This window comes from Eurytemora carolleeae, unplaced genomic scaffold (assembly GCF_000591075.1).
Source record: "Eurytemora carolleeae unplaced genomic scaffold, Eaff_2.0 scaffold273, whole genome shotgun sequence".
Lineage (NCBI taxonomy): Eukaryota > Metazoa > Arthropoda > Copepoda > Calanoida > Temoridae > Eurytemora > Eurytemora carolleeae.
The window spans coordinates 260,745-287,059 of NW_019396174.1; the positions used below are offsets into that span (position 1 = coordinate 260,745).

The window sequence follows — 26,315 nt, forward strand, 5'->3', positions numbered from 1 at the left end:
TTTAGGGATTCACAGTTCCGGGAGTACAGGACCGAGGCTGAGGGTTGTAATGGGGGGAGAGGAAACGGAGGGGGGGGGGGAATATCCAACCTTTCTCCTATCACGAGACCAAAATCAGCTGAATCCAAGTGTTCACATCAGCAGGGGCATAAACCATTCCTGATCTTGGATCTGAGCTCAAGATACACCAGGAACACTGAACCCGTCCTAGCCCTGCTCCAGGTAGCGACAGGAACTGGAGAGGATGGGTGAGAACGAGAACTACTATACAGGGGGGACCGGAGCTGCTCTTTTCTCTGCTGAAGGACCTCAAAAAGTGAAAACCAAAGCTCAGGTTTATTTTCTTCCTTATCACGCTCAAAACGTTCGTTGTTCGTATAAGCTATAACTGATGCGTAGATTCGGTGCATTGTTAAACGATAATGTTACTTCGTCATAACTGCAATATCGGACCTACTCCAGCTATTTTTTTTGGTATTATTTGAGGGTTAGGTTAGGTTAAGACAAATTCAGGGCCGAGCGCTGCGGCTAGGACAAGCTATGGGGCCGAGCGCCGCGGCTAGGAAAGGCTAGGGGGCCGGGGGCTGCGGCCACAAGTATATCTAGCAGCAGCAAAACCACGTGCTAGTAGGTCGTATGTGTAGTATAGCAGATTTGGCGTAGGTCAGAAGTGGAGTATAACGGATTTGCGTAGGTCGACATATATACACCATCTTGTTAAATATTGTTGAATTTGTGGTAATTTTCTAGAGAACTGTTTTTGGACCTTGTGTTCTTCACGTTTCAGTGTTTTCAATGTATATATTTGTATAAGTAATATAGATAATAATTATTCTTTTATTCATTCGAATTGAGTTTTTTCCACAGACTCAAATTTTCTAATCCCTATTTCTTTACAACCCAATTTCGCAGACCTTAGAAGCCTTCTTCATTGATAAGTTTTTAAACCATTGTTAGATATATATACCACTCTTTCTATGTAGGATTTTATATAATTTCGTCTTATTATTTTCATCCTAGAATCTTGGAGATGATTATGTGCCCCCTGTTGGTTTACCCGAGTGGAAACAGCCTAGCTTTGATGATGATGATAATGTACACAATGAGTCTATTCTCAACAAGGTGAAAACATCTATATTCGAATATATGTTGCGTATAGCCGGCCAAACGGCTGAACCGATTGGGGTGAAATTTTTTGTGGACACTCACGGGTGCCCGGGGGAAATTTGTTTAAAGAATTTTTTTTTAAGATTTAAAAAAATTGTATTCCATACTTATAAATACGAAAATTATATTTTGTGCTTATTGAAAAAGTAGAATTAATATTTTTGTTAACAAAATGTATCATATGCGTATTTAAAAACGTACATAGATTAATATTTTCTTTGGTTTACTGTTTAATGAAGCTTGGTTTAGTCTTAGAATATATGCATACTAGATTGGGAACCCAGCTTTGCCTGGCGGTTTTACATTAAAAGTCAACATTCAAAATTTAGTTGTTCTAAACCAGGCTGGAACATTCCTGCAATTTTCTCCAATCAAAATTTGAGGCAAATTAGTCATTTGGTTCATTACAATTATGATCGGACATCCAAATAAACAAAAGAGATCACTACTTTATAATTTATTTGGTATAATTTACAATTTTAATCAATATATTGCTTTGCAGGTTTTATTTTAAGACTAAAACAAAAGCTTCACCTGACTTCACGGAAGAGTTTTTATCTTCTTTACTTCATCTAATCGACAATTTTTTCAGGCTCCAACCTCCAAATTTATCTTTATCAAAAACGAGCTCAAAGTTGCCAAAATCTTCTATTTCTTCTTCTTCGGAGCCTTCGGTTCACTCTTCCCTATGATGTCCATATACTTCAAGGTAAATCCATGACCATGTCCATGACCATGTCCATGACCATGTCCATGACCATGTCCATGACCATGTCCATTTCCATGACCATGTCCATGACCAAGTCCATGACCATGTCCATGACCATGTCCATGACCATGTCCATGACCATGTCCATCACCATGTCCATCACCATGTCCATCACCATGTCCATGACCATGTCCATGACCATGTCCATGACCATTTTCATGACCATGTCTATGACCATGTCCATGACCATGTCCATGACCATGTCCATGACCATGTCCATGACCATGTCCATGACCATGTCCATGACCATGTCCATGACCATGTCCATGACCATGACCATGTCCATGACCATGTCCATGACCATGTCCATGACCATGTCCATGACCATGTCTATGACAATGTCCATCACCATGTCCGATCAACATGTTCATTACCAGGTCCATCACCATGTCCATCACCAAGACCTTGACCATGTTCATCTCCATGTCCATCTCCAAACACTTTACCATGTTCTTGGTCATGTCCAACGTCATGTCCATCGCTATTGAGCTCTGAAAAAAACATAAATCAATATTTAGGGGCTGGGTATGGATGCTGCCCAGTGTGGTCTTCTAGTAGGGGTACGCCCTATCATCGAATACCTGGCCACGCCTTTCTGGCACGGGATGTCTGATAGGTACCAATACAATATTCAGAGGCGTACACATGGGGGGGGCAGGGGAGCTCTTCTTCCCCCCTGGATTAGTAAAATTTATGATTTCCAGGAGGTTTTTAGACCCCAACTAGTGCTGAGCAGCTTTAACGTTTATTGGAAACAATTAGACAAGCCTCTCAGACAAAAATATATTTTAGATTCTTCACAATTATACTGATGATATTTGAAGACAAACAAAGAGCACTGACTTCACAAATCTAAAACTTTATAATTAAAATTATAATGATAAAAATAATAATAGCAACTAGCTGAAGGGCCCAGCGTAAATCGTGGAATTAAAAAAAACGATTTTTGAATAATACAAATCTTAGACTGGGTAGCCTCTTTTTAATCTATGGTGAACTTAACATATCCTGAAAGTGAAACCCATATATTCCCAGCTGAGCTGGGGTAAAATTTTCACTATTATCTTATGGGTTTAAAAGTAAAATATCACCCCAGCTGAGTACACCTTTAAATATTTGCGATTTTTTTTGCTATGAAGTTTCCGCATTCTTTTGAATGATCATCTTTCAGCATTGATATTTGGGATTTTCTTTAATATGTACTTTTTAAAAGTTTAAATTTTATATTACATGTAATACAATTGGCTTGCCATTTTTGTGTATTTATTTATTTGGTTAAAAATCTCATCAAAAAAGTCTCGAACCCTCTCGAAAAAGAAAAGTTTTTGGCTCAAATGTACCTCGCCGCCCTTCAACCAGTAGGGTTATAAAATTTGTTTAGCTTATAATGCTTTGTCACCCCCGGGCTACCCACGAGTTCCTTAAAAAAATATGACCATTCGGTCCAGCCGTTTGACCGGCTATAGGGAACATATATACGAATTTTTTGTTTTATAGAATAATAATATCTATATATATATATTAGGTTCCAGGCAGGTAAGGTTCTACTCCTGATGTCTGTGGCTAGCTGGGTTCTGTTTACTCTACCAATAGGATTTATACATCCTCCAGTAGTCTCATGTAAACATAACAATGGCAGCCATTATCTTCTCAAGGATCCAAGGTATCGTTTTACAACTTTACAAGTATCAATAAGAGCCCGAAACTTAAGAATGAGTATCTTGATGAAACCCGGTTTCTTGAATGGGGTCAGCATTTTTGTAGATTTTTGTTAAGAAGTATTATTTCATATGGTTTCTTTACATTATTTTTTTGTTTTCTGATTTTTAAATTAAAATCTACGCAAATGCATAGACCCAAAAGGAACGTTCAAAGATACTATCTTAAATTTCCGGCTTAGCCGTTAAAGTATTGTGAGTTGAACCAAAAAACAATGAAATAGATAGACGACATTATAACAATACTTTGGTGTATTTGCTGTTGTTACAAAACACAAAACTGTATCATTCTCATTGAACTTTTTAAAGTTATAATCTGGTTTTAAAAGTAGTTTTCCTTTTCCAGAGTTTTCTGCTCTTCTGGTAAAGAGCAACAAGTACGGAATATAAAACCATTGCATTTCTTTTCCAATTTGTTATTGATCCAATTTAAAGAATTAAAAAATCGATTTGTTTATTTTCTCTAGCTATATGGAGAAAATATCTAAGCGTGATGTATCCGCTGTATTGGAAGATAACAGTATCTTCGCCCCTGAGCCTGTCTACGCCCTTGAAGGACCTTTAGTGCGTCAGAAAAGAAGCGATTATGATGACGCACAGAAATGGTCTCCTGGCTACGTGGTCGGGACCAGCCCTCAGGTAGAAATAAATGAAATGTTTTATTTATTTTATTCAATTCCCGAAAAATAAGGTTTAATCGTCATTGAGTCTTCACTCTCGAACCCATTTGCAGCCAAAAAATGTAGTATTTCAGTTTTTTTAAGATATAAGTGTTACTACGCTTTTCACGCACCTCTGACCCTTCAGTAAAAGTAAATTCAACCTAATGTCTGACCGCGACAACCTTGTTGCACCAGCTAGTCCTATTAAGTGTCTCCTTTATTTACCCAATGTCCGGGCGATACAATACACACTGGGACCGGAAAGGTTGACCCGGCTCGGAAATTCAAATGTACTACAGCTGCCCGTGTTTTGAAATTAAAAGGTTAATTACACGGTATAACGCAGACAGTTAGATGCGTTGTGCAAAACCATTTTTTACAGCATTTCGGGATACTTTGAAGGACAAGGTCTTACATCTTCTATATTTTAATTGTGAACATTTCTCTTTGTATTCATTGTAAAACAATAACAACAAAAGTTTCGCGGATTTAATAAAGGTAATTTCGTGGATTTTCAAAGTTTAATGAAAATCTAATTTTGTTGAAGTCTAATTTTTGAAATTTTGATCATTCATAAACATTCCCTGCGGTCATGTGAGGCCCCACACAAAATTTGGGCCTGATCGGTTCAGCCGTTTTGACGGTTATTGGTATACAAACAGACAAACAGACATACAAGCACTGTATTATATATATAGATTTCAACAGAGAAAGATTTATAACAAATTCTCTTTACATCAGAAACATTGTATATTTTACATTAGAAAATTTGAATTTAGAATTTATGCAGCATAAGATTTTTTTCCTTTGTCATGTCTTAAACCCTTTCAAGAAGTAAATTCCATTAGCTTACAAAGAAGCCTTTAATCTCAAAAAAAAATGAATTACATATTTTTTTCTTGTTCCCAAAACATACTTTTACAATCGTTTTCAAGATTTAATTAAATAAACTTTAAAAATTTGATAGGAAAAAGTTTTCTTCAAACTTTTCTTTTTAGATAATTCACTTTGATGATTACTACAAGAATACACAGAAAGGACGACAGGTAAATAATATTACTTATTTTCTCAAATTTTGTAAATTAATAAATGTTTAAAGATTACGGAAATTGGGACTGCGATGTCTTGTGAATATTTTATCCTTTGTATTAAATCATTGTTCGTCACATTTAAAGATAAATAATATTTTGTTAAACATCTTTTAAATGGAAAAAAATTCATAAACGTTAAATTAAAAGTTAATAATTAAAGTTGCTGTGCTTAAATCTCAAGTTTGAATAAATTAGTTCATTTTAAAAGATATTCAAGAATAAATTAACAATTCTGTCAATTTTAAACATTTTGTTAATTAACTAGAAAAGTAAAAATTCGCATAATTTTAAGTGACTTAATTTTTTAACAGATACATGGCCGATTTACAACCATGGATTCTTTAGACAGATACATGGCCGATTTATAACCATGGATCCTTTAAACAGATACATGGCCGATTTACAACCAGGAGGGGGTTAAAATAGTATTCCAAATTTTTTTGCTTTGCTAATACAATTTCGTGGAAAAAATCGTGTCTTATTCTAACCCCAGCCCCCTAATGCGCCAACAATTTTTATATTTTATAAATAGCTTTCTATAGTAATTGTATGATAATAACATTAATAATAATGATACTATTGTGTAGGATAAATATGGCTCCCAGCGAATGTTCGGTAGTATTGGCTGGGGAGTTTGTATGTTCGTCATGGGCATTGTTCTAGATAATTCTACAATATTTCCAACACACAGGTACTCCAGTATATGTACTCCAAACACTAAGGTACTCCACTATATGTACTCCCTACAAAAAGGTACTCCAGTTTATGTAGTTTCAATTCTACTCCAGTATATGTACTCCCTACATAAAAGTAATATATGAACTCCTTACACAAAGGTACGACAGTATATGTGCTCCCAACACAAAGATACTTCATTATATGTACTCCTAACACAAAATTATTCCAGTATATTTACTCCCACCAAAAATGTACTCCAGTATAATTACTCCCTTCAAAAAGGTACTCCAACATATGTACTTCTAACTCAAAGGTACTCCAGTATATGTAATCCCTTAATAAAGGTTGTAGATGAACTCCTCAAACAAAGGTACATCAGTATATGTACTCCCAACACTAAGGTATTCCAGTATATGTGCTCCTAATACAAAAATATTCCAGTATATTTACTCCCACCAAAAATGTACTCCAGTATAATTACTCCCTTCAAAAAGGTACTCCAATATATGTACTTCTAACTCAAAGGTACTCCAGTATATGTAATCCCTTAATAAAGGTTGTAGATGAACTCCTCAAACAAAGGTACAACAGTATATGTACTCCCAACACTAAGGTATTCCAGTATATGTGCTCCTAATACAAAAATATTCCAGTATATTTACTCCCACCAAAAAGGTACTTCGGCATATGTACTCTCGAAACAAAAGTACTCTGGCATAGTTTTGAATCAAAAGCATGGAGTTTTCAAATAATAGTTTGGGGTTGAGTTTTTAAACAATAGAATGGAGTTTATGAATAATAGTTTGGGGTTGAGTTTTTAAACAATAGAATGGAGTTTATGAATAATAGTTTGGGGTTGAGTTTTTAAACAATAGAATGGAGTTTATGAATAATAGTTTGGGGTTGAGTTTTTAAACAATAGAATGGAGTTTATGAATAATAGTTTAGGGTTGAGTTTTTAAACAATAGCATGGAGTTTATGAATAACAGTTTGGGGTTGAGTTTTAAAAACAATAGCTTGGCATGCAACTTTGCATGTAGTTTAAAAATGATAGCTAAAACTGGAGTTTTAAAACAATATTTATAAATTGAGCTTTGTTTTTATTTAATTATATAAAATTAAGATGTGAGCTGAGCAGAGGGGAGAGGAACTACAATGTGTGCTATTACATGTTCTCATTCATGATGCTCGTCGCCTTCCTGGTAGCTACACAGATTCCTTTCAGGTAATCAGACAAATGTGCTTTTTTTGCTCTGTTATTTTAGAATTTAAGAAAACTACGAAAAAAAAACTGTAGCAGGATATATGTCATTTCGACGAGGAACCCGAACATAGTAGCGGACATTAGATGCGCTGTATAGTGTTTAGGTCATAGGATTATTATATTCTCATAAATTCATCCCGACCTATGATAAACTGGAATGCGTGTATACTATGTACATCTGCGCGACACCTCGCAATTAAATTTGTATGATCCGAGACGGTACAACGTGTACTGTATATGCATTCAGTCGTACCTTCCAGTCTGGTATACCTAGTGTTTAGTCGACCTAGCACGTTAAGATAATTATAGTTATCACTGTATCTAAATATATTCATTCATTTTCTGCTCAGAAAACTTTTCTCTTGTTTTTCTTTGTCTTTTCTATCATTAATTCAGGAAGTTATTTATTCTAAGCTTCTAAGTTGCCAAAGAAGTAAAGAAAAAAGTAAAATTTATTTATAATTCTAAGAAAGATGACTGAGCCTTTTAATATTGATGAGCTGAAGAAAGTCTCGAATTATTAAACGCGTATATTTTTTGTACCGCCCTTTGACCAACATTACAAAGTACCGATCCATGATTCCCTTAGCAGAAGGATGTTAAGTTACTTAACGTTCAATAAAATTGTGCACAACTACTTATCCGCTATCTCTGAACCACGGGAACCCTTGGTAAAGTAAAATTCCCTTAACTTCCCTGTGAAGTAGTTGTAAATAATGAAAGACGGATACAACCAGATATCTCGGTAGCAAAAATTCTAATTTACAAGTTGACATAATTTTCTCATAATTCTATCATTTGAACAGAAAAATGCTACCGGCTTTTCCGTATAAAAAACTGAGTTCTCGCCGCACACGCTGATTTTCTAACCCAAATATTTTTACAATCTAATGTCGTATACTATCAATATTTCAAACTATTAGAGATCAAATAGTCTAAGTTTGAAATATTAAAGGTTTACACTATCAGGTTGCAGAGAAAAAGATAATATTAAATTTCAAGTTTGTAGCAAAGACTACATTCCTTTGCAAGCAGATTCACCTAAATACCCGCGGTATTCTGAGGAAACACTTTATACAGATCTCTTTTATATTCTGCAACTCAGTAACATCTTTGAGCGTTCAGATGAGATTATAGTTGTAACTTGTAACCCTAAATTTTAAAATACGTATATTTGTGTATTTTAAAAAAACGATCTCTTTAAAAGTATCAAAATATTTTACCATCAAGATTCATGAATCAATTAATCTATATTTTTTAAATTGTTAAAAATGTAAATTTTGATTAGGTACACTGGGAGTAAACCTGATGATATTGCGATGCAGAATGTGAACACTAACTATGACAATTCTAAGAAGGTAAAGATTTTTAAGAATACATTTTTAATTTAGCTTCAAACCATGAAATAGTTAAAAAAAAACATAAAATAAACCATGTGCAATGAACCCGCATGACCTTAGAAGGTTGTTTTGTTGGTTTATTTTGAGATTTAAAAATAAAGTTGACTATATTTTGGAAAGAAAAGGGATATTTATCAAAAACCTATGCTTGGAGACGTATCTTAATTCATTTGTAAAATTTTGTGTTAAAAAAAAAATTCACAGAATAGTGTCATTTCGAAATAATGGTGTTGAGACCATTTTTTAAAAAAAATATGCACTGTCAAGTTTAGATTTAGAAAAGACGTTTGACAAAATTATAATTTTAAACAGTAAGAAATCTTAAATAATCAAATATCGATTATCTTTCTGCCAGGGGCGGATATGTTTGATTTTCTTTCTGCCAGGGGCGGATATGTTTGATTATCTTTCTAACAGGGGCGGATATGTTTGATTCTCTTTCTGCCAGGGGCGGATATGTTTGATTCTCTTTCTGCCATGGGCGGATATGTTTCATTCTCTTTCTGCCAGGGGTGGATATGTTTGATTCTCTTTCTGCCAGGGGCGGATATGTTTGATTCTCTTTCTACCAGGGGTGGATATGTTTGATTCTCTTTGATGCCAGGGGCGGATATGTTTGATTCTGATATTTCCCATATGTTTTCCTGCAGTCAAAATGGACTTAAGTTACTTTTTTGAAAAAGTCACTATTGAAAAAAATCAGTTTTTAAAGATTATAAACGTTGATGCCTAATTCATGCTTACTCAGACAACAAATCTTTTAGAATTTTGCATTGCCATCTTTATTCGGAGGGATTTGAACAACATTTGTTAAAAGGGAATTAAGTTTTTGCCACACACACCGAATCCCTTTATCTTTCTAACCTGTGTGTAAACCTGTAGCACATTTCAAACTTAGATTATTAGATTTAATCATTAACCCTATTCCTGCTGGGGGGGGGTCAATTTGACCCCCCCCCTGTAGTTTTTTTTACATAACTCAAAAAGGATTGGTCTGAGGCTGTTGAAATTTTCTGACTTTTCTTACATACCCAAAGCCCTCCCTTTAGGCCTAAAACCGGGCTTTAATACTAACTGCCTGAGTCCTCAGGCACACTGCCTGAATGACTGTGTTTGCCTGTAACAAACTAAATCTTTGTTTTGACCCACTTTCACTTGTCAGATTTTGTTAAAATTTAGCTTTTTGGAAAGCCTATGACATAAGGAAACGGATTGCACAAGTTTTGCGAAAAAAAATTGCAAATTTTTTGCAAACAACCTGTCAAAGGAAATTTGCACATTTTTAGTTTTTCTTGATTAAAAATCAGGTTAATTAAAATCTTGCAAAATTTTTTGCATATTTGAAATGGCATGGTCAAGGGCTTTTCAAAAATGTATAATTTTTCATTTTTTGGACAAATTTTTTTTTGCAAACATTTTTACTATAAAACTGGATTTTGCGATAAAAAATTCAATTTTCACAAATTTGCAAATTTTTTTGCACATTCTAAAAGTAGAGCACAAGAGCTTTCTAATGATGTATCATTTGTCATACTTAGACATAAAACATGTGATTTAGAGGGGGGGGGGTATCCTGGTTTTCAAGTACCCCAGCAGGGATAGGGTTAAAAGAATTCATAGTTTAAAATATCCAAGGTCTATGCTGTTGGGTTGAAAAGTTAGTGGCATAAAATTAATTCTTTTGGAAGTGAAATGAATTTCTCCTATCTGAAATACGAACATCACGGGCTGCCGTAGTACATTTGAATTTCCGAGCCGGGTCAACCTTTCCGGTCCCAGTTTGTATCGCCCGGACATTGGGAAAACAAAGCAGACACTCAATAGGACTAGCCGGTGCAACAAAGTTGACGCGGTCAGACGTTAGGTTGAATTTACTTTTACTAAAGGGTCAGAGGTGCGTTACATGGCTACTTAATCTATAAACACCAACAACAATTTAAGATTTTGATAACGATTTACAGTTTATGAAAAAACAAAATTAATTATGTTTTTGAACCATTTTTTTGTAACGACATTATTACAAGCTATAAAAATGTTGTTTTTTCAATTTCCATTTATCAATAAATATAACTCAACCCAACAGCTCCTGGAGAAAGGAAACTTTTTTTAAAACCTGTATTCTGCTTATTAACATCTTGTGTATTATATAATAAAAATATATAAAAGTACTGTCTAAAATATATGCAGTTTCAAAACCTTTTGACATTAAGAAAAGATTTATTTAAAGAAACTGTAAGTGACACTCCATGCAAAGATGTCAATGCCTGATTCACAACGGTACCCTTAAAAAGTATGAATTATATACCAATATTTACGGTTTCAAGGGCACTGTTGTGAATTGGGTATTACCATCTTCTTGCATGGAGGTTCACTTGAATTTATGCTTAAAGCCCTTTACAGCGTCGAAGCTTGGAATACGTGTTCTTTTTGCATACTGAGAGAGTATTCATTACGAGTTTTTATATACAAACCATTTCAACCCATTAAAGATGCATTAAGGATTCTTTTGATCTTATATTTGTATACAAATAGATTTGACAAACTTTCAATTTGAAACCTAAAAATAACATCTGAGAAAAATGATTTTGTTTTTGAAAAATCGTTTTGCATTACGATTATTAATTATAATTAAAGGAAATTAACCCCCCCCCCCCCCCCGAGGGATTTAATATTGAACCGGAAATAAATCATAAATGGTTAGTCTATTTACTTGTACTATACACAACCCTCTAGTACTTACCAATTTATTTTACTTTACCATTTATTTGTGTTTAAAAACCTTAAAAGGAATATCATTATCTAAGAAAATACAGAAAAAAATAACTTTTTCATCAGAATATGAATTATAAGAAAATTATAGACTTTTTGGTGAGTGTTTAGTTTCTTTATTCCATTAGAATTATTAAATTCTTGAAGGATTACAAATTTTAAATGAAACTTAATTAATTAGGACTTAGAATAGAAAATTTTCGTANCTTAAGACAGGGTATCCTTATGAAAACCAGTTTTAAAACCCGGGTTTGACGAATGGGGTCAGTCAGTTTTGTGGATATCAATATTTTTGTCATGAAATACTATTTTATTTAGTTTCTTTATATTCTCCATTTTTTTCGAATCAAAATCTACAAAATGTTAAGATCCCAAAAAGGACACTCGGGAGTTTCGTTCGACGATACTCTTTTAAATTTCGGACTCGGGCCCCCCATATTCCCTGGATGAAAACTATTTTTCCATGCCAAATATAATTTTAATGTTTACTATCTAGGCCCCGAACAAGACCAGCGAAGAGAAGCTAAAGGACCAGGCAAAGAAGATCAAATACTTCGCAAAGGAGCTCCAGACAATGCCGGAGTTCGCAGCAGTCTTTAAGGTGACAAACTAGTTCATAACCACTCCTCCCTCCTCCGCCCCCTCCCCAAGTTTACTTCCGCCCTTTATGCACCTGCCCTCTTTTATTTCGCTGAAATTATGAATATTCTATAACTGAAATTTTTTACGCTTTAATTGAAAATAGTTTTCAGTTGAAAATACCCGACTTGTAGGAGAACATTTTAAAGTTTTAGGAGTATAACTTATAATTCATTTTAAGAAATGAAACGATATTTAAAGAAAAATAACATCTGTGTTTATGAAAGTTATTGTGGAAAGGTTTTTTTTTAAATAAATGATATTTTTGGGTCTGGGAACACGGCGCCACCCAGGTTACTCATAGTTAATCCCACCTTTTACCCTCACTGCGTCGTCTTTACCGGGCAACTAAATGTTCTCTATAAAAGACGACCCACTTAATTTAGAATCTCAAAACCAAGCTTAGAACATTCACCTGATTCTCCCGAGTTCCCCAATCAAAATTTGAGCGATTACAACTTTATATTAATAGATGAGATTGAATTTTAAAATCCTGCGCATAATATTTTTACATTTGTATTATTTTCATGCTTTTTATTTCGTCACTTATTTTATTTAAATATCTAAATAATAAATTTTTATTTCAGGCGTTTTCCAACATCCGGTTGATGTTGTTTATGTTGGTCGCCTGGGTAATGGGTATAGGAATTGGACTCATTTTCACATTTCTCTTCTGGCATCTTCAGGTTTATACAATGCAAATTTAGATAAAGATAAAGGAAAAAATTCAACAATATTTTAATTATTTGTCCATAAAAACATGGAAACCGTCACGTCACGTCAAGTAAAATCATCATCAAATTTTGTAAATCATAACACACACAAATAAAAACAAGAACATAAAGAAATTGGAATTAAGTTTTTGCCACAAATTCAAATTTTTTCATCCTTATATTTTTCCATCCTGATGGTGTAAACCTTTGGGTATTTCAAACTTAGACTATTTGACCTAAAAGAGTTCTTAATTTGAAATGTTTAAGGTCTACAACATTGGGTTGCAATTAGATATAGGCTATACAATCAGAGTTTGGGACAAAGACTTAATTAATTTATATAATTGACATAAATGTGTTCAAAAATAACCTTTTTGAGAGCCATAAGATGCAATAGTAATTGAAATAAAGATCAAATAGTGTTAACAACCCTGTTAAATATCTATATCATCAACAAAAGGAATTTAGTCTTTACCACAAACTAAAATTTTCTAATTACCTTATCTTAGCAACCTGACTGTGTTATGTGTAAACCTTTGACATTTCAAACTTATGTTTTTCAAATGGAATCCTTTAGTTTGAAATATTTAAATTCTATGACATGGATGGCAAAGATACAGGAATAAAAAAAGTTTGTGCGACGTCTAAATTCCTTTGTAAACCATAACTCACAAAAAAAAGAAACATGAGTGTGTTCAAAAAGCTTTTTAAAAGGCAAAAAATTGAATATTAAATAACCCTTTCAAGTTTCTATATTTCAGGACTACGGCGGTCATCCTACCATATTTGGTATTGCCAGTGTTATCAATCATTTAAGTGAGATGGGGGCATACTTTTACAGTTTCAAGATAATCTCTCAGTATGGACATGTGAAGGTGAGACAGCAATCATTTAATTCCGGAGCGCAAGAAAATTTCTGTTATATGCTTTCTGCACAATTAAACGGATAATATGTTTAATATGGAAGAAAATTGATGCGAAATAGCAAACATTTACTTTGGGTAAACAGTTATAGTCCTACCCTCCAGTAAAACCTATAGAGGAAACGAACCTAAAGTTTTTCTGACATTCTGTCCTTTAGATCTTCCCATTTATGTCGGTTATCAATCGGCCTAAAACGTTCCACTATAAATATTTTTTAAGATCCAATATGCGTAAAATTCCAACATAATTTAGGTTTTCTCTTTTTTATCAATGTATGCAACGACTTTTGTTATGAATTGTTGCCGTGACAATGACTTATTTTTTGAACAAAAGTTGTTCTAATTGAAAACAAACAGAGAAGCAAACCCTTCGTTAAATAATTAAGCTTCATTTAAAGTTTGCTGTAAACACGTCATAATTCTACCCGCAGACGTCATTGTTAAATAAACTCAATAATCTTATAAAACACTCATGCACTCAAATGTTAAACTTTTGACTGTTTTTCAGAATCTTAAAGAATCTATTCTTGTATGCCATCCGTTACAGTGCAAATTCTTGAAAAAGAGTTTAAAAAAATTATTTCAAACATTCACACAGAAGTTGAACTTTTCCCACACCACTAAATTTTCTAATTTATCTATCTTTGCAACCTGATTTGGGTAAAGTCTTGATATTTCAAACTTCATTTATTTAATCTAACTGAATTTATATTAGAAATACGTCATTTGGTTGCGAAGATATAGGAATCAAAAGATCAGAGTTTGTGCCATAGATTCTATACCTTTTAAAATAATGTAAGCTTTTCCATATCTGTAAAATATTTAGGTTTTGATAGCTGGCCTAGCGGGAAATGTTGTAAGATTCCTGTATATCTACTGGATCTCTGAACCCTGGCTAGTTCTACCTTTTGAGTTCATTCAGGGTAAGTAATGATCATAATAATGATCATAATAATGATTATTAGATTTTAAAATATCAAAGGTTTAGACCATCAGGTTGCAAAGATAAACTCTGGTTTTCGTATTCCTACATCTTTGCAACCCAATGTTCTAGACCTTAGATATTTCAAACTATGAATTCAGTTCGCTCAAATAAGAAAAGATTAAAATATCAGTTTCACACCGCCAGATTGCAATGTTAAAGGTATTATTAAATTTGAGTTTGTGTTGTGAGTTTGAAATGTGGCAAATACTCAACTCCTTTGTGGCAAAAACTCAATTCCTTTGAATATAAAAAAAAACTGCATTAAAAATGGTTCAGGTATTACCCATGCTGCTGTCTGGGCTGCTTGCTGCTCCTTCATCGCTCATAATACTGATGAAGCTCTTAGACCTTCAGCACAAGGAGTTCTTCAGGTTGGTCTTTGGGAAGTTTAGGGAGCTCTTTAGGTAGGCCTTTGATCAGTTCAGGGAGTACTTCAGGTTGGTCTTTTGGTAGTTAAGGGAGTTCTTCAGGTTGGTGTTTGTGTAGTTCAGGGAGTTCTCCCGATTGGTCTTTGTTTAGTTTAGGGAGTTTTTCAGGTTTATTTGTGGACAATTGGTGACACTTCATAAATACAGGGTAAATAACAAAGAATGAGACTTCAGAGACGACTGTACGGAATTTATACGGTCTGGTTAAATATATTTATGATTGCATACAATTTAAAACTTGTTTGTTTATTTGTCTAATCATAGAATAAGCAACCCCAGTCAACTTTACAGTCTCATTGTTTGTGGGTAACCCTAAAATTAGGGTTGGCGTTCCGCAGGGATGTATTAAAGTACTTTTAATTTTTCTGTGAGCAACGGTCAAGTTCAAGATCTAGGGTTTCCAGCGACCGAAAACTTTCTAGAAAAAAAGCGAAATTTTTTTTTCGTATTTCGCGGGGGAAAAAATCCGCAAAAACCATAGTTGCAATAATTAATTGCGCAAAAAAATTTGGGGAATTCTCTACTGTGAGAGCTCAGCATTAGACATTTTATTAGATATATCATAATTAAAAATTTGTTCGCGAAATTTTCGCATTTCTTATTTCGCGAAAATTTCGCATTTTTTCGCGAAACAAAAAAGTGAAATTTTTCAAAAAAAAATTGAAAACTTTTGCATTTTTCACGAGCAAATAAATTACGAAAACAGTCGAAATTTTTGCGAAACGATTTACCCTTTTCAACATAAGTAACTAACTTTTATCAATTTGCAATATCCATATATTAGTTAATTTTTAATCTTTATACAGACAAACTTTAAACTCAAGATTTACAGGCAAACAATATTTTTGAATATTACAGGGAATCCATCATGGATTTGGTAGATTCTGTGGAGCTGTATTTGGAGGAATGCTTATCAAAAATTACGGTAAAAACATTTTTTTCATTTTTTAGGGACTTCCTTTATTTTGTAATGCTGTCAATTTTATTCTTCACATTTGAATATTTTTTTATTTTGTAATTGTAAACAGCTAACTTCTTTAATCCTAGGGCATCCTTCGATCAAATTTTTCTGTTTTGTTTATTAAATATTTTTAATATTTTAGTTGCAGAATAATTCTAGATATTTTTTTTAATTGCTTCCGGCAAATGTTCAACCAGTTGTGTAGTAGTGTACTTAGTATTTTTGGCGAAAAATCTTATGCTGGGAATATTTTCCTGAAAAGTCAGGGCCAGGATCAAATAAGATCTCACCTTTTTTGTCCGATCAAACTTTAAGGCAATTCGAGGTCTGATCGAGGACATATAAACGAAGAAAAAGACACCAAAACAGAAATCACTAATTAGTATATCTATATATATTTATAAAGTAGTTATCTCTGTCTGTTTGTTTGTTAGTCCGATTATAACTCAGGAACCCAATCGATTAGTCTCAAATTTTGATTGGAGAACTGTTTTTACGTTGGTTTTAAGATTTAAAGTTGAGTGGGTCGACTTTTATGAAGAAAAATAGCTAAAGTCTTAATTTAATACCAAGAGCGGGTAAATGGCGGTAGTAACTTTGTGTAACCTGGGCAACACCGGCCACTTCAGTTAGATAAAATATGTAGATATATATTGTTTCAGGAACCGGGCTGATCTTTCTATCCTACGCTCTGGTCTGCGCCGTGGTCCTGGTCATCTTCCTTATCTTTAACTTCTACAATATATCCGAGGGCAAGTTCTCCACCGAGCTGGGGGAGGATGTTGATCCTAGGAATGTAATGAAAGGAGACTACCTAGAACCTCACGGTATTCCTTTGTCTGGATATAAACTGAAAAGCCGACGAAACTCTGAAACTGAACCAATGAATCAAGCAGCACCAGAGCAGCAGGAGAACTTAAACCCGTTCCTAGACGCATCACAACAGCAGTACAGTACAACAGGTAAATAAAAAAGTAGCAGTACAGTACAATAGATAAATAAAAACATTAGCAGTCCAGTACAATAGGTAAATAATGACAGTACAGTAGAGTCCAACATGTAAATAAAAACAAAAGCAGTACAGTACAGTACAACAAGTAAATAAACACAATAGCAGTATAGTACAGTTCAACATGTAGATAAAAACATTGCAGTACATTAAAACAGATAGATTAAAACAGTACAGTACTGCACAGCACGTATCTCAACACAGTACAGTATAGTACAACAGGTAATTAAACAAAGTATTATACTGTGCAACAGGTAAATAAACACAGTAGCAGTACAGTACAGTACAGTAAAACAGGGAAATAAGAACAATATCAGTAAAATACATTACAACAGGTAAATAGCCACAATAACAGTACAGTACAACAGGTAAACAGCCACAATAACAGTACAGTACAACAGGTAAATACGCACATGTACAGTACAATACATTACAATAGGTAAATAAACAAAATAGTATTACGGTACAGTACAACAAGCAAATAAACACAGTAGCAGTTAAGTACAATGCATCAAGTAAATAAACACAATAGCAGTACAGTACAGTACAACTGACTTGATTAATTTTGAAAACATTTTCTTTTTTACTCTTTGAAAAATTTTGACCCTGAGAGAAAATATATGCAAATAAAACTGAACCAAAGGGATTAACTTGCTCTTCGTTCAGTGAATTTATTATTAAAATACTTATTCGTAGAAATTGGCTAAATATTTTTGTAAAACTGAATCTATGCAAAAACAGATTATGAAGCTTTGAAATAATTCTACACAAAATTACGATGCGTCAAAGAAACTCATGCGTAAGAGGCAGAAAGTAAAAAAGTTAAAAATGTAATCTATTGCGTGGCAATTTTACTTCAGTTTGAAGAGGTAAAAACTACGCAACAAAATTTTAGCAGGGGAAAAAAACTTTCAAATATATAAAAAGTATTTAAACTTAATATTTGCTCACTGCATAATATAGACTATGTGGAAAAGGACGGTACTGTACAATGCATTAAAAATGGCTTAATTTCACTTGAATTTATGATACGTTGCAATGTTTTAATGCATTTCTAATTCAAGGAAATTGCAATTTTGTATGGCAAACAAGATCCTCTCCCTTCCTATGGGAGAAAACGAACACAAACATGATTTTAATGAAAAATTTTAAAACATATTTCATGAGCAATTTTTTGTTTGATTAAAGTTGAGAAGTTGTTCAAAGAATTTTCAGGTTGAATAATTTTTTTGCACAGGGTTTTAGTTTAAATTATATCCATACTTTATAGCACACAAAGAGATAAAATGAAAAATTGAAAATTTCAACATCAGTTTGAAAGCACTTAGCCTGTGTACAACTACATACATGCTCCTTGTGCCCTGAAACATCTTGTCTATCTAAAATTTGAATATATTTCCCAGTTTGAATTCTAGATTGAATTCCAGTTAGAATTCCAGTTTGAATTCCAGTTTGAATTCCAGTTTGAATTCCAGTTTGAATTTCAGTTTGAATTTCAGTTTAGAATTCCAGTTTGAATTCCAGTTTGAATACCAATTTGAATTCCAGTTTGAATGACGGTTTGACGGTTTGAATTCCAACTCAATTTTTTATTTGAAGGGTCAACTTTTTTCTGGATTATGGTATTTTTTTTTGAATATCTAAAAGAGAAATAAGAAGAGCCCTGGTTTTTACCATGGATATTTCAGGAGCAGCGGCGGGTGATGGGACTGATGGACAGTACTACGGACGAGGATATTCACAAGCTCAGAGTGGATATTCCTCCTCAGGACTTGGATACTAGATTATATTCCTCCTTAGGACTTGGATACTAGATCATATTCCTCCTCAGGACTTGGATACTAGATCATCCTCCTCCTCAGGAGTCAGGACTTAGATACTTGACTATACTCGTCCTCAGGACTTGGATAGTAGATTATATTCCTCCTCAGGATTTGGATACTAGATCATATTCGTTCTCAGGACTTGGATACTAGATCATATTCGTTCTCAGGACTTGGATACTAGATCATATTCGTTCTCAGGACTTGGATACTAAACAGTACTCGTCCCCAGGACTAGGATATTCAAAACTGTACAACTTTCCAAGTTCCATTAAAAAACTGCAGAATAAGAAAATCCGGGAAACAACGAAAACTTGAAATTTTAAATCTATCAATGATATTTCTGTATTATTGATGATAAGGAAATAAGAACCAGTTTTCAGAAGAATAATTATGTATTTCATATATGCTGTTGTGTTTAAGTAGCGTTGAATTAAGTACAATATTTTTAGCTAATACGAATGTGAAAGAAAGACAAATTTCAATGGAATAATTCCACTAAAGCTTGCAATAACTCCTTTCTAACTCTGAAAAATCAAACTTCCTTTTTTGTCAACATTTTGTGGGAAAAAAAACTTAGGAAAGTTATTTGTTTATTTATATCATATCATTTTTTAACTCATATCTGATATTTTATAATTGTTCCAGTTAGAATATTGTTCAGACGACGAGGGAAAACAAAACGTTAATAATTCATTAAATAAATAATAATTATATTTGTCAATACTTAAAAATACTAAATATTTCTTTCCTCCTCTTTGCTATCTTCCATAAAAAGTTTGACCGCGTATGTCCTGAATAAAAATTAATTTTAGGGTCTGATAAAGAGAGCGTAGAAGACGATCTTTAAATTTGTGTTGTTACAAACTTGAATGCATGAAAATAAGTAAATATTCTGGTGTTCGTAAACAAGTAAAAAAATCAATATTGTTGAATCTTGATGTCGTCTTTATGCCTTTAAGAAAGAGAATAAACATTGTTTAACGGATTTTGTGATTTAATTTCAAAGTTTTTGTTTTAAAGATTTTTAATTAAAGTTACCCAGCAGTTTTCTCTTCTATATGCAGTGTGTAAGTTCCTCGGTCGAAGCAGATTGTGCGCAGCGTGGTCGTCATCTTATCAGAAGTTGCGGCAACGCGCAGGATACTGCTTGGTAACACAGTCTCATTACTCGCCAATTCTTGGGGAGGAAAATAGGTTAACCAAAATGCCGGAGGGATCTGAAAACAATATACATAAAATCTTTATATTGTTTTCCGCCTTTTGACCAACATTTCCGACCCATGGACTACTATTTCCATCACAGCAGGATTGTTACTTAACGTCCCTTGAAACAGAGAAGTAAAATAACCTTCTGCTTGGCAAAAACTTAATTGCACATTTTCATCTGAAAAGATGATAAAATTGTGTAAAATACTTTTTCGGGAAATTAAATTTTTACTTGACTGTGGAAGTCCGTTGACCAATTTGAGTAGAAAACAAACCCTTGCTATGATGTATTGTAAGCTAATTTAGTCTTGGGAACCCTTGGTAAAGTAAAATTTAGTCTTGGGAACCCTTGGTAAAGTAAAGTTTCCTGAACTTCCCTGTAAAGTATTTGTAAATGTTAATAAAGTAATTTTATTAAATTTTACCTCCGTATTAGATGTAATATCCCAAAGAAGTACTTTTCCTATTTCTTCCATCACAAATGCAAATTGTTTGCATGTCGGTGCACATGCCTAAACAAATTATTTTGTAGAGAAAAAAATAATATTTCAATTACCATTTATCTATTCACCTTTTCTGCGGAAACTTTGTTCTTGTTTTTCTCCAGGTTCAATCTCCTTTCTAATTCAACAATCGAGTTTTTCTGATCACTAATGACTTGTTCCATATCCATGTTTTTCTCCTCCAGTTCAGATTTTTCATTTCTTAGCTTTGATAGTTGGATGGGTAGATGATGAATTAGGAAACGAGTGACATCAGTTGGTGACTCAGTATTTTCAGAATTTGCTTCATCATCACTTTCATTGCCTGATGACATATCATCAAAATCAGATGCCCGAGAGGCAGCCTCTGACCGTGTTGTTAATTGCCGGTCAATTGTGGTCTCAGCAACTTCTTGGATGCCTTGAGTGTGGTATTCCTCAATTTGTGAGTTAATCAGATTTGTATTGAATTCACTTGTGTTGATTTCAGGAATACTCATGGAATCATCTAGATCAGGTATTGGGGAGGACATTTCAGAGCTGTTATCCTCTTCATCTCCACCAGTCTCTTCATCATCTGCTACTGTGCTGTCCTCTTCACCAGCACCAACTAAGGGTCCTTCTCCTACTGCAATTTTTTTATGAAGTTCAGCAAGTTTGTTTGCCAAGAAAGCACCACGAGCTGTGCTTGAACTTAGTCTTGTTATTAGCTCGCGTACATTATCATCAACCTGTTCAATGTTGTTTTCTTCAATTGGAATTTTTTCATTTTCAGCTGGAATCAATGGACACTGAAAATCATTTGGTACATTAGCAATATAGCTTACAGAGGGAAAGAATACAGGATACTGCAAATTTGGTATTGATATGTGGGGTTCAATTACAGATGGCTCCTCTTCTTCCTCATCACTAAAGGGATTAGGAATTTCTTCATCACTGAAAGATTCATTATCATCATTATCAATACTTTCATCAAACACCTCATCCGGTTCAAGAACTGCATTGGCTATTTCTAGACTTTGGATTTCTGATTTTTCAGATGAGACATCTTCTGCTTCTGAAATTCCACTCTCAGAGGAGTCTGTGGAGAAAAGTAAGCGTTTCTGTTCAGCCAAGTCTGCCTTTAGTGCAACCCATTGTTTCTCTGAATCAGCAGTTTTCTGCTTGACTATGTTCCAACACTGCTTAGAGTCTTCAAGTTCAACTCTGAGCTTGCTCAAAAGAATACGCTTCTCCGCAAGCTCTGCACGAAGAATCTGTTCTGAGCTGTGGAGTTTGCGATGTTGTTCTTTGATCTTGGAGACATAGAACCATGTATTGTTCAATTCATCAGTGATGTTACACAACTTCTCCTCATGAATATTGACCTGGGAGCAGAAATGTAGGTTGATATGTTTCATTTTAGACAATTGTTCTTCTAGACTTTTCTTTTCTAGGATGAGATCCTTTAGTTTGTTAAATGTTTTACTCACACTTAACACCATCTTTGGGCCATTTTTAGTATTAACCTCATTATATAAATTGGTCTCTGGGGTGGCTGGTTCCATTTGGGAATTGTTGTCAATTCTGATTTCTACTTCCCTGTCATGGGCAACATTATTCTCCTGATTCAAAATAGATTGCTCTAGTTCTGCAAACATAAAGTTCAACTTTTCCATTTCTTTTGCTAAGCTTTGATTTTCAGTAAAACTAGCCTGCAGTTCCTTCTGTAGGATTCTTGAGACCTCAAGCTGATTTTCATACTTTTCAGCATTCTTTCTCTCCAACACCTTCAGCTCACCGTTCATTTCGTTCAGGATTTGAATTTCTGTTTCTTTTTCTGAAAGCAACTCCTGAAATACAGGAGTAATCTCATTGGATTCGGCATTTTCTGATTGGTTTTCAAAGATATGTTCCGTGCTTGTTGATATGTTTTTGGTTGAGATGGTGCGGCTTTTCAAAGAGCTGACATAATTTTCCAAGCTTCTTTTTTCTTCGGCTATGACTTCAAACTAAAAAAAAAGTTGTTGTCATTTTCAAAACTAATAACGTCTAGTTTTGGAAGGCTGTGATCTTCCTTTTCCTGTCCTCACATGTTTAAAAACTGTAAATTATTTCGTAAAAGGAAACTCGGGAGTTTTGTTCAACGATACTCTTTTAAATTTCGGGCTCAGACTGTACACAGCGTACAGTCGCATTTAAGAGGAATTCAAGCGGGTTTAGATATGTTTAAACAGCCGAAGGTTTTAAAGGTTCCGTTGTGAATTGGGAATTGCCCTGTTTGGAATTTTGATGAAGGTTTACTAAAAATCACGCTAACGGATCCTTTACGTTCAGATTTAAACTTGTCCAATAAAGATTAAACACAGCAACTGTGTAATGATGTACAGGGTGTCCCACGAAGTAGGACAGTTGGTAAATAGTTTTAAATGTCTCCTTCCATAAGGAAAAATACCATAGCCTTTAAAACTAAGTAATCAAAAGTGGAAAGTACAGAGTATATATTGTGGACATTTACAGTCTGCAGTAACTTGTTAGATGCTCGAAATAATTTGATAGATAGATAGACAAAAACCGTACTGCGTTGTATAACATTGTTTTGATTAAATACTGGTTCTAAAATGTAAATATAAAATATTCCAGAAGGAAGAAAAAGGAAAAAGGAAGAAAAGGAAAAAGGAAGAAAAAGGAAAAAGGAAGAAGGAGTAAAGAAGATAGAAAGAGTAAAGAAGATAGAACGAGTAAAGAAGGAAGAAAGAGTAAAGAAGATAGAAAGAGTAAAGAAGGAAGAAAGAGTAAAGAAGATAGAAAGAGTTAAGAAGGAAGAAAGAGAAAAGGAGAAAGAAAGAGGAAAATAGGAAGAAAGAGTAAAGAAGGAGTAAAAAAAGGAAAAAAGGAAGAACAAGGAAAGAGGGAAGAAAAAGTAAAGAAGGAGGAAGAAAAAGCAAAGAAGTAGGAAGAAAAAGTAAAGAAGGATGAAGAAGGAGGAAAGAAGAAAGAAAGGGTAAAGAAGGAAGATTTGATAAGGAGAGAAGAAAGAACAAGGAAAGAAGGAAAGATGAGAGAGAGAAAAAAGGGACATGGAAGAGGAAAGAAGGATGGAAGAAAGAGGAATGAAAAAGGGAAAAAAGGGAAAAAAGAAGGAGGAAAGGAAAAGAATTAAAAAGATGATAACGAAGAAATAAAGAAAGAGGAATGAAACAGGAAAATAGGAAAATAAAAGGGAGAATGAAAAACAAAAAGGCGAAAAAAGAAGATAGAAAGAAGAAAGAATGGAGGAGGAAAGAGGGAATAATGAGTGTGGAAAGAAGGAAAAATGAAAAAGAAGGCAGAATGAAGGAGGAAAGAAGGAACAATGAAAAAAGGAAAAGAGGAAGAAGGAAGGAGAAAGAATGAAAAAACGAAGGAGGAAAGAAGAACGAATAAAAAAGAAAAAAGGAGGAAATAAGGATGAAGCAAAGAGGAAAGGACAAAGTGATAAAGAGGCAAGAAGGAAACGTGAAAAAGGTAATAAGGAAGAATGGGTGAGGAAGGAAGGAAGATAAAAGAAGAATGAAAGAATAATGAAAGACGTATGTTTGGAAAGAGAAAATAGGGGGAAAAGTTTTTAATTTGTTTAAACAGCTTGCAGCCTTAATTGTTTAGCGTACACTTTTTTGAGGTTTTCTATTTGGTTTTTGAGGTTGTGGTTTTCTTTCCTTCCCAAATTTGTTAAGTTGTTTGACTTCGAAAAACATAAAAATATGGCAGAAATATTACAGTAAAATTAAATTTAAGTAAAATATATTTGAATAAAAGAATAATGAAAAAAACTGAGAAAGCCTTTAAGATATGAAAGAAGCACGCCAGTCATCAACTGTCATGTTTCTGGGGACACCCTGTACATAAATCCATTTCACTTGATTATAGTTAATTTTCAAGCCGCTGGAAAAATAAGATCGCTTAAATTTCGTCTTCCATTCCCCAGTAATATGGACACCACTCAATAAAAATCTATAGCACCCTACCGTCCAAATTGTTACAAATGTGGATAATAAATTATGTTTTGATATTTCTGTAGATTTACGAGAAATATTTTATATTATTACAAATGGTGTCAAGCTTTGGTATTCATGTAGGATTACTATTATTCAACATGGAGGTTGGGGATTATTAACAAGGTCTTAAAGGGACTGTTAATTGAATTTCAAGTAAATCTTAAAGGGACTGTTGGTGGAATTTCAAGTAAATCTGAATAAAGGTCATGCCCAATTCATGCTTTTGTAGAGAATTTAAAGTTTAAAATAATAATTTTTGAAAGTTGTTATCATGGATATCTTACTCATTTTTGAGAATACAAAGCGTTGATGTTACCGATGAAAATTGAATATGCTTTTCTAAACATAGAGGACTTGATATTACGTCTATAGTCTCATTAAAGGCAAGGGGATCGGGAAAATTAAAAGAATTATTGCATAAACATGAACATGATAAAATCGTGAACCGATTAATACTACTTAAGTTTCATCATACAGAATTTCATATAAAATGGCGTAAAAGAATGGGTATATTTAAATATTCAAAAACTATGGTCCAACAAAAATGTATACAAATTTTCATTTAAGGGATAAAAAAGGGGGTAAAAACTTAGTTTTGCATTAACGTAAGAAACATAAGATAAAATTACCAACATTCTCTTAAATCAATTTAATTTAGCAAAATAAATACCTCGGTTATATATTGAACTAATCTATCCTTTAAACTCTTTAACTCTGTTGGATCTTTTACGCTCTCAATCAGAGCTATTAAACTCTTTCCTTTCTCATCCATTGTGTCCTCAATATGTATTTTCTTTTCCAGTATGCTCCACGAACTAGTGCTCCAGTATGCTTCAAGAACTAGTAGTGCTCCAGTATGCTCCACGAACTAGTGCTCCAGTATGCTTCAAGAACTAGTGCTCCAGTATGCTCCACGAACTAGTGCTCCAGTATGCTTCAAGAACTAAACTATACTAGAGACTGGAAAGTAGCTAGACACTAAGGCAGGGAAAGGAAGCAATATGTGGCAAAAATTGGAAATTTGCCAAAAGTAGGAAAATATTTTATTTTATTATATATTTAATATTAAATTGATAATAAATCAGAAAAAAATTATTTTGTTGAGCATTCATTTTTTGGACGTGGTCTTTTGTCTAATTTCAAAACAAAGGAATTACTACATTACTTCTTTTGAATTGCGTTTTTGCACCTTATACTTTTTACATTGCATCTCAGAACGGAGAAAATAATCGGGGTCAGGAGTTATTCATTTTATACACTTTAAAGATATCTCTTTCTTTGATTCGTTTGTTGACTTAGATAAATTAATATGCGTTCTAGGAATAATAAGTTTATAAATAAGAATGAGAAAAATAGAGTACGGGGTCGACCTATATAAAATTGTGGAAAATGAAGACGATGTTTGGACTCCAGTTATGATTTCAAATATTCAAATGAAAATGAAAAACATTAATAGTTGTAATAAAGGTTATAAGAAAATCTAAAACTCGATTTCTTAAATGTCGTCTTCCTATTCCGCAGTTTTTTGGTTCTCATTATACTATTAATTAAACTAAGTAAAGAGATATTTGATAAGATAATAAAAATTGTATTTTTATTATTTTCAAA

At 33.6% G+C, this 26,315-nt stretch overlaps 2 protein-coding genes across 2 annotated transcripts; one reads left to right on the forward strand and one right to left on the reverse strand.

The window, feature by feature from the left end:
- Positions 1 to 93: 93 nt before the first annotated feature.
- LOC111697189 (major facilitator superfamily domain-containing protein 6) lies at positions 94 to 19,988 on the forward strand. The gene is made up of 18 exons (XM_023467095.1): positions 94 to 334; positions 1,021 to 1,122; positions 1,760 to 1,876; positions 2,455 to 2,552; positions 3,462 to 3,599; positions 4,122 to 4,293; positions 5,315 to 5,362; positions 5,995 to 6,098; positions 7,210 to 7,311; positions 8,639 to 8,708; positions 12,016 to 12,120; positions 12,746 to 12,844; positions 13,633 to 13,746; positions 14,621 to 14,717; positions 15,056 to 15,150; positions 16,066 to 16,132; positions 16,831 to 17,130; positions 18,866 to 19,988. Exons 1-18 carry the CDS (start codon positions 245 to 247, stop codon positions 18,958 to 18,960), a joined length of 2,013 nt encoding a protein of 670 aa, XP_023322863.1. The 5' UTR covers positions 94 to 244; the 3' UTR covers positions 18,961 to 19,988.
- LOC111697177 (synaptonemal complex protein 1) lies at positions 19,697 to 25,676 on the reverse strand. The gene is made up of 5 exons (XM_023467079.1): positions 25,378 to 25,676; positions 20,781 to 22,682; positions 20,635 to 20,721; positions 20,042 to 20,220; positions 19,697 to 19,794 (listed from the first exon to the last, which is right to left on the reverse strand). The coding sequence occupies exons 1-5, from the start codon at positions 25,477 to 25,479 to the stop codon at positions 19,737 to 19,739; spliced, it is 2,328 nt and encodes a 775-aa protein (XP_023322847.1). The 5' UTR covers positions 25,480 to 25,676; the 3' UTR covers positions 19,697 to 19,736.
- Between the last annotated feature and the right edge of the window lie 639 nt (positions 25,677 to 26,315).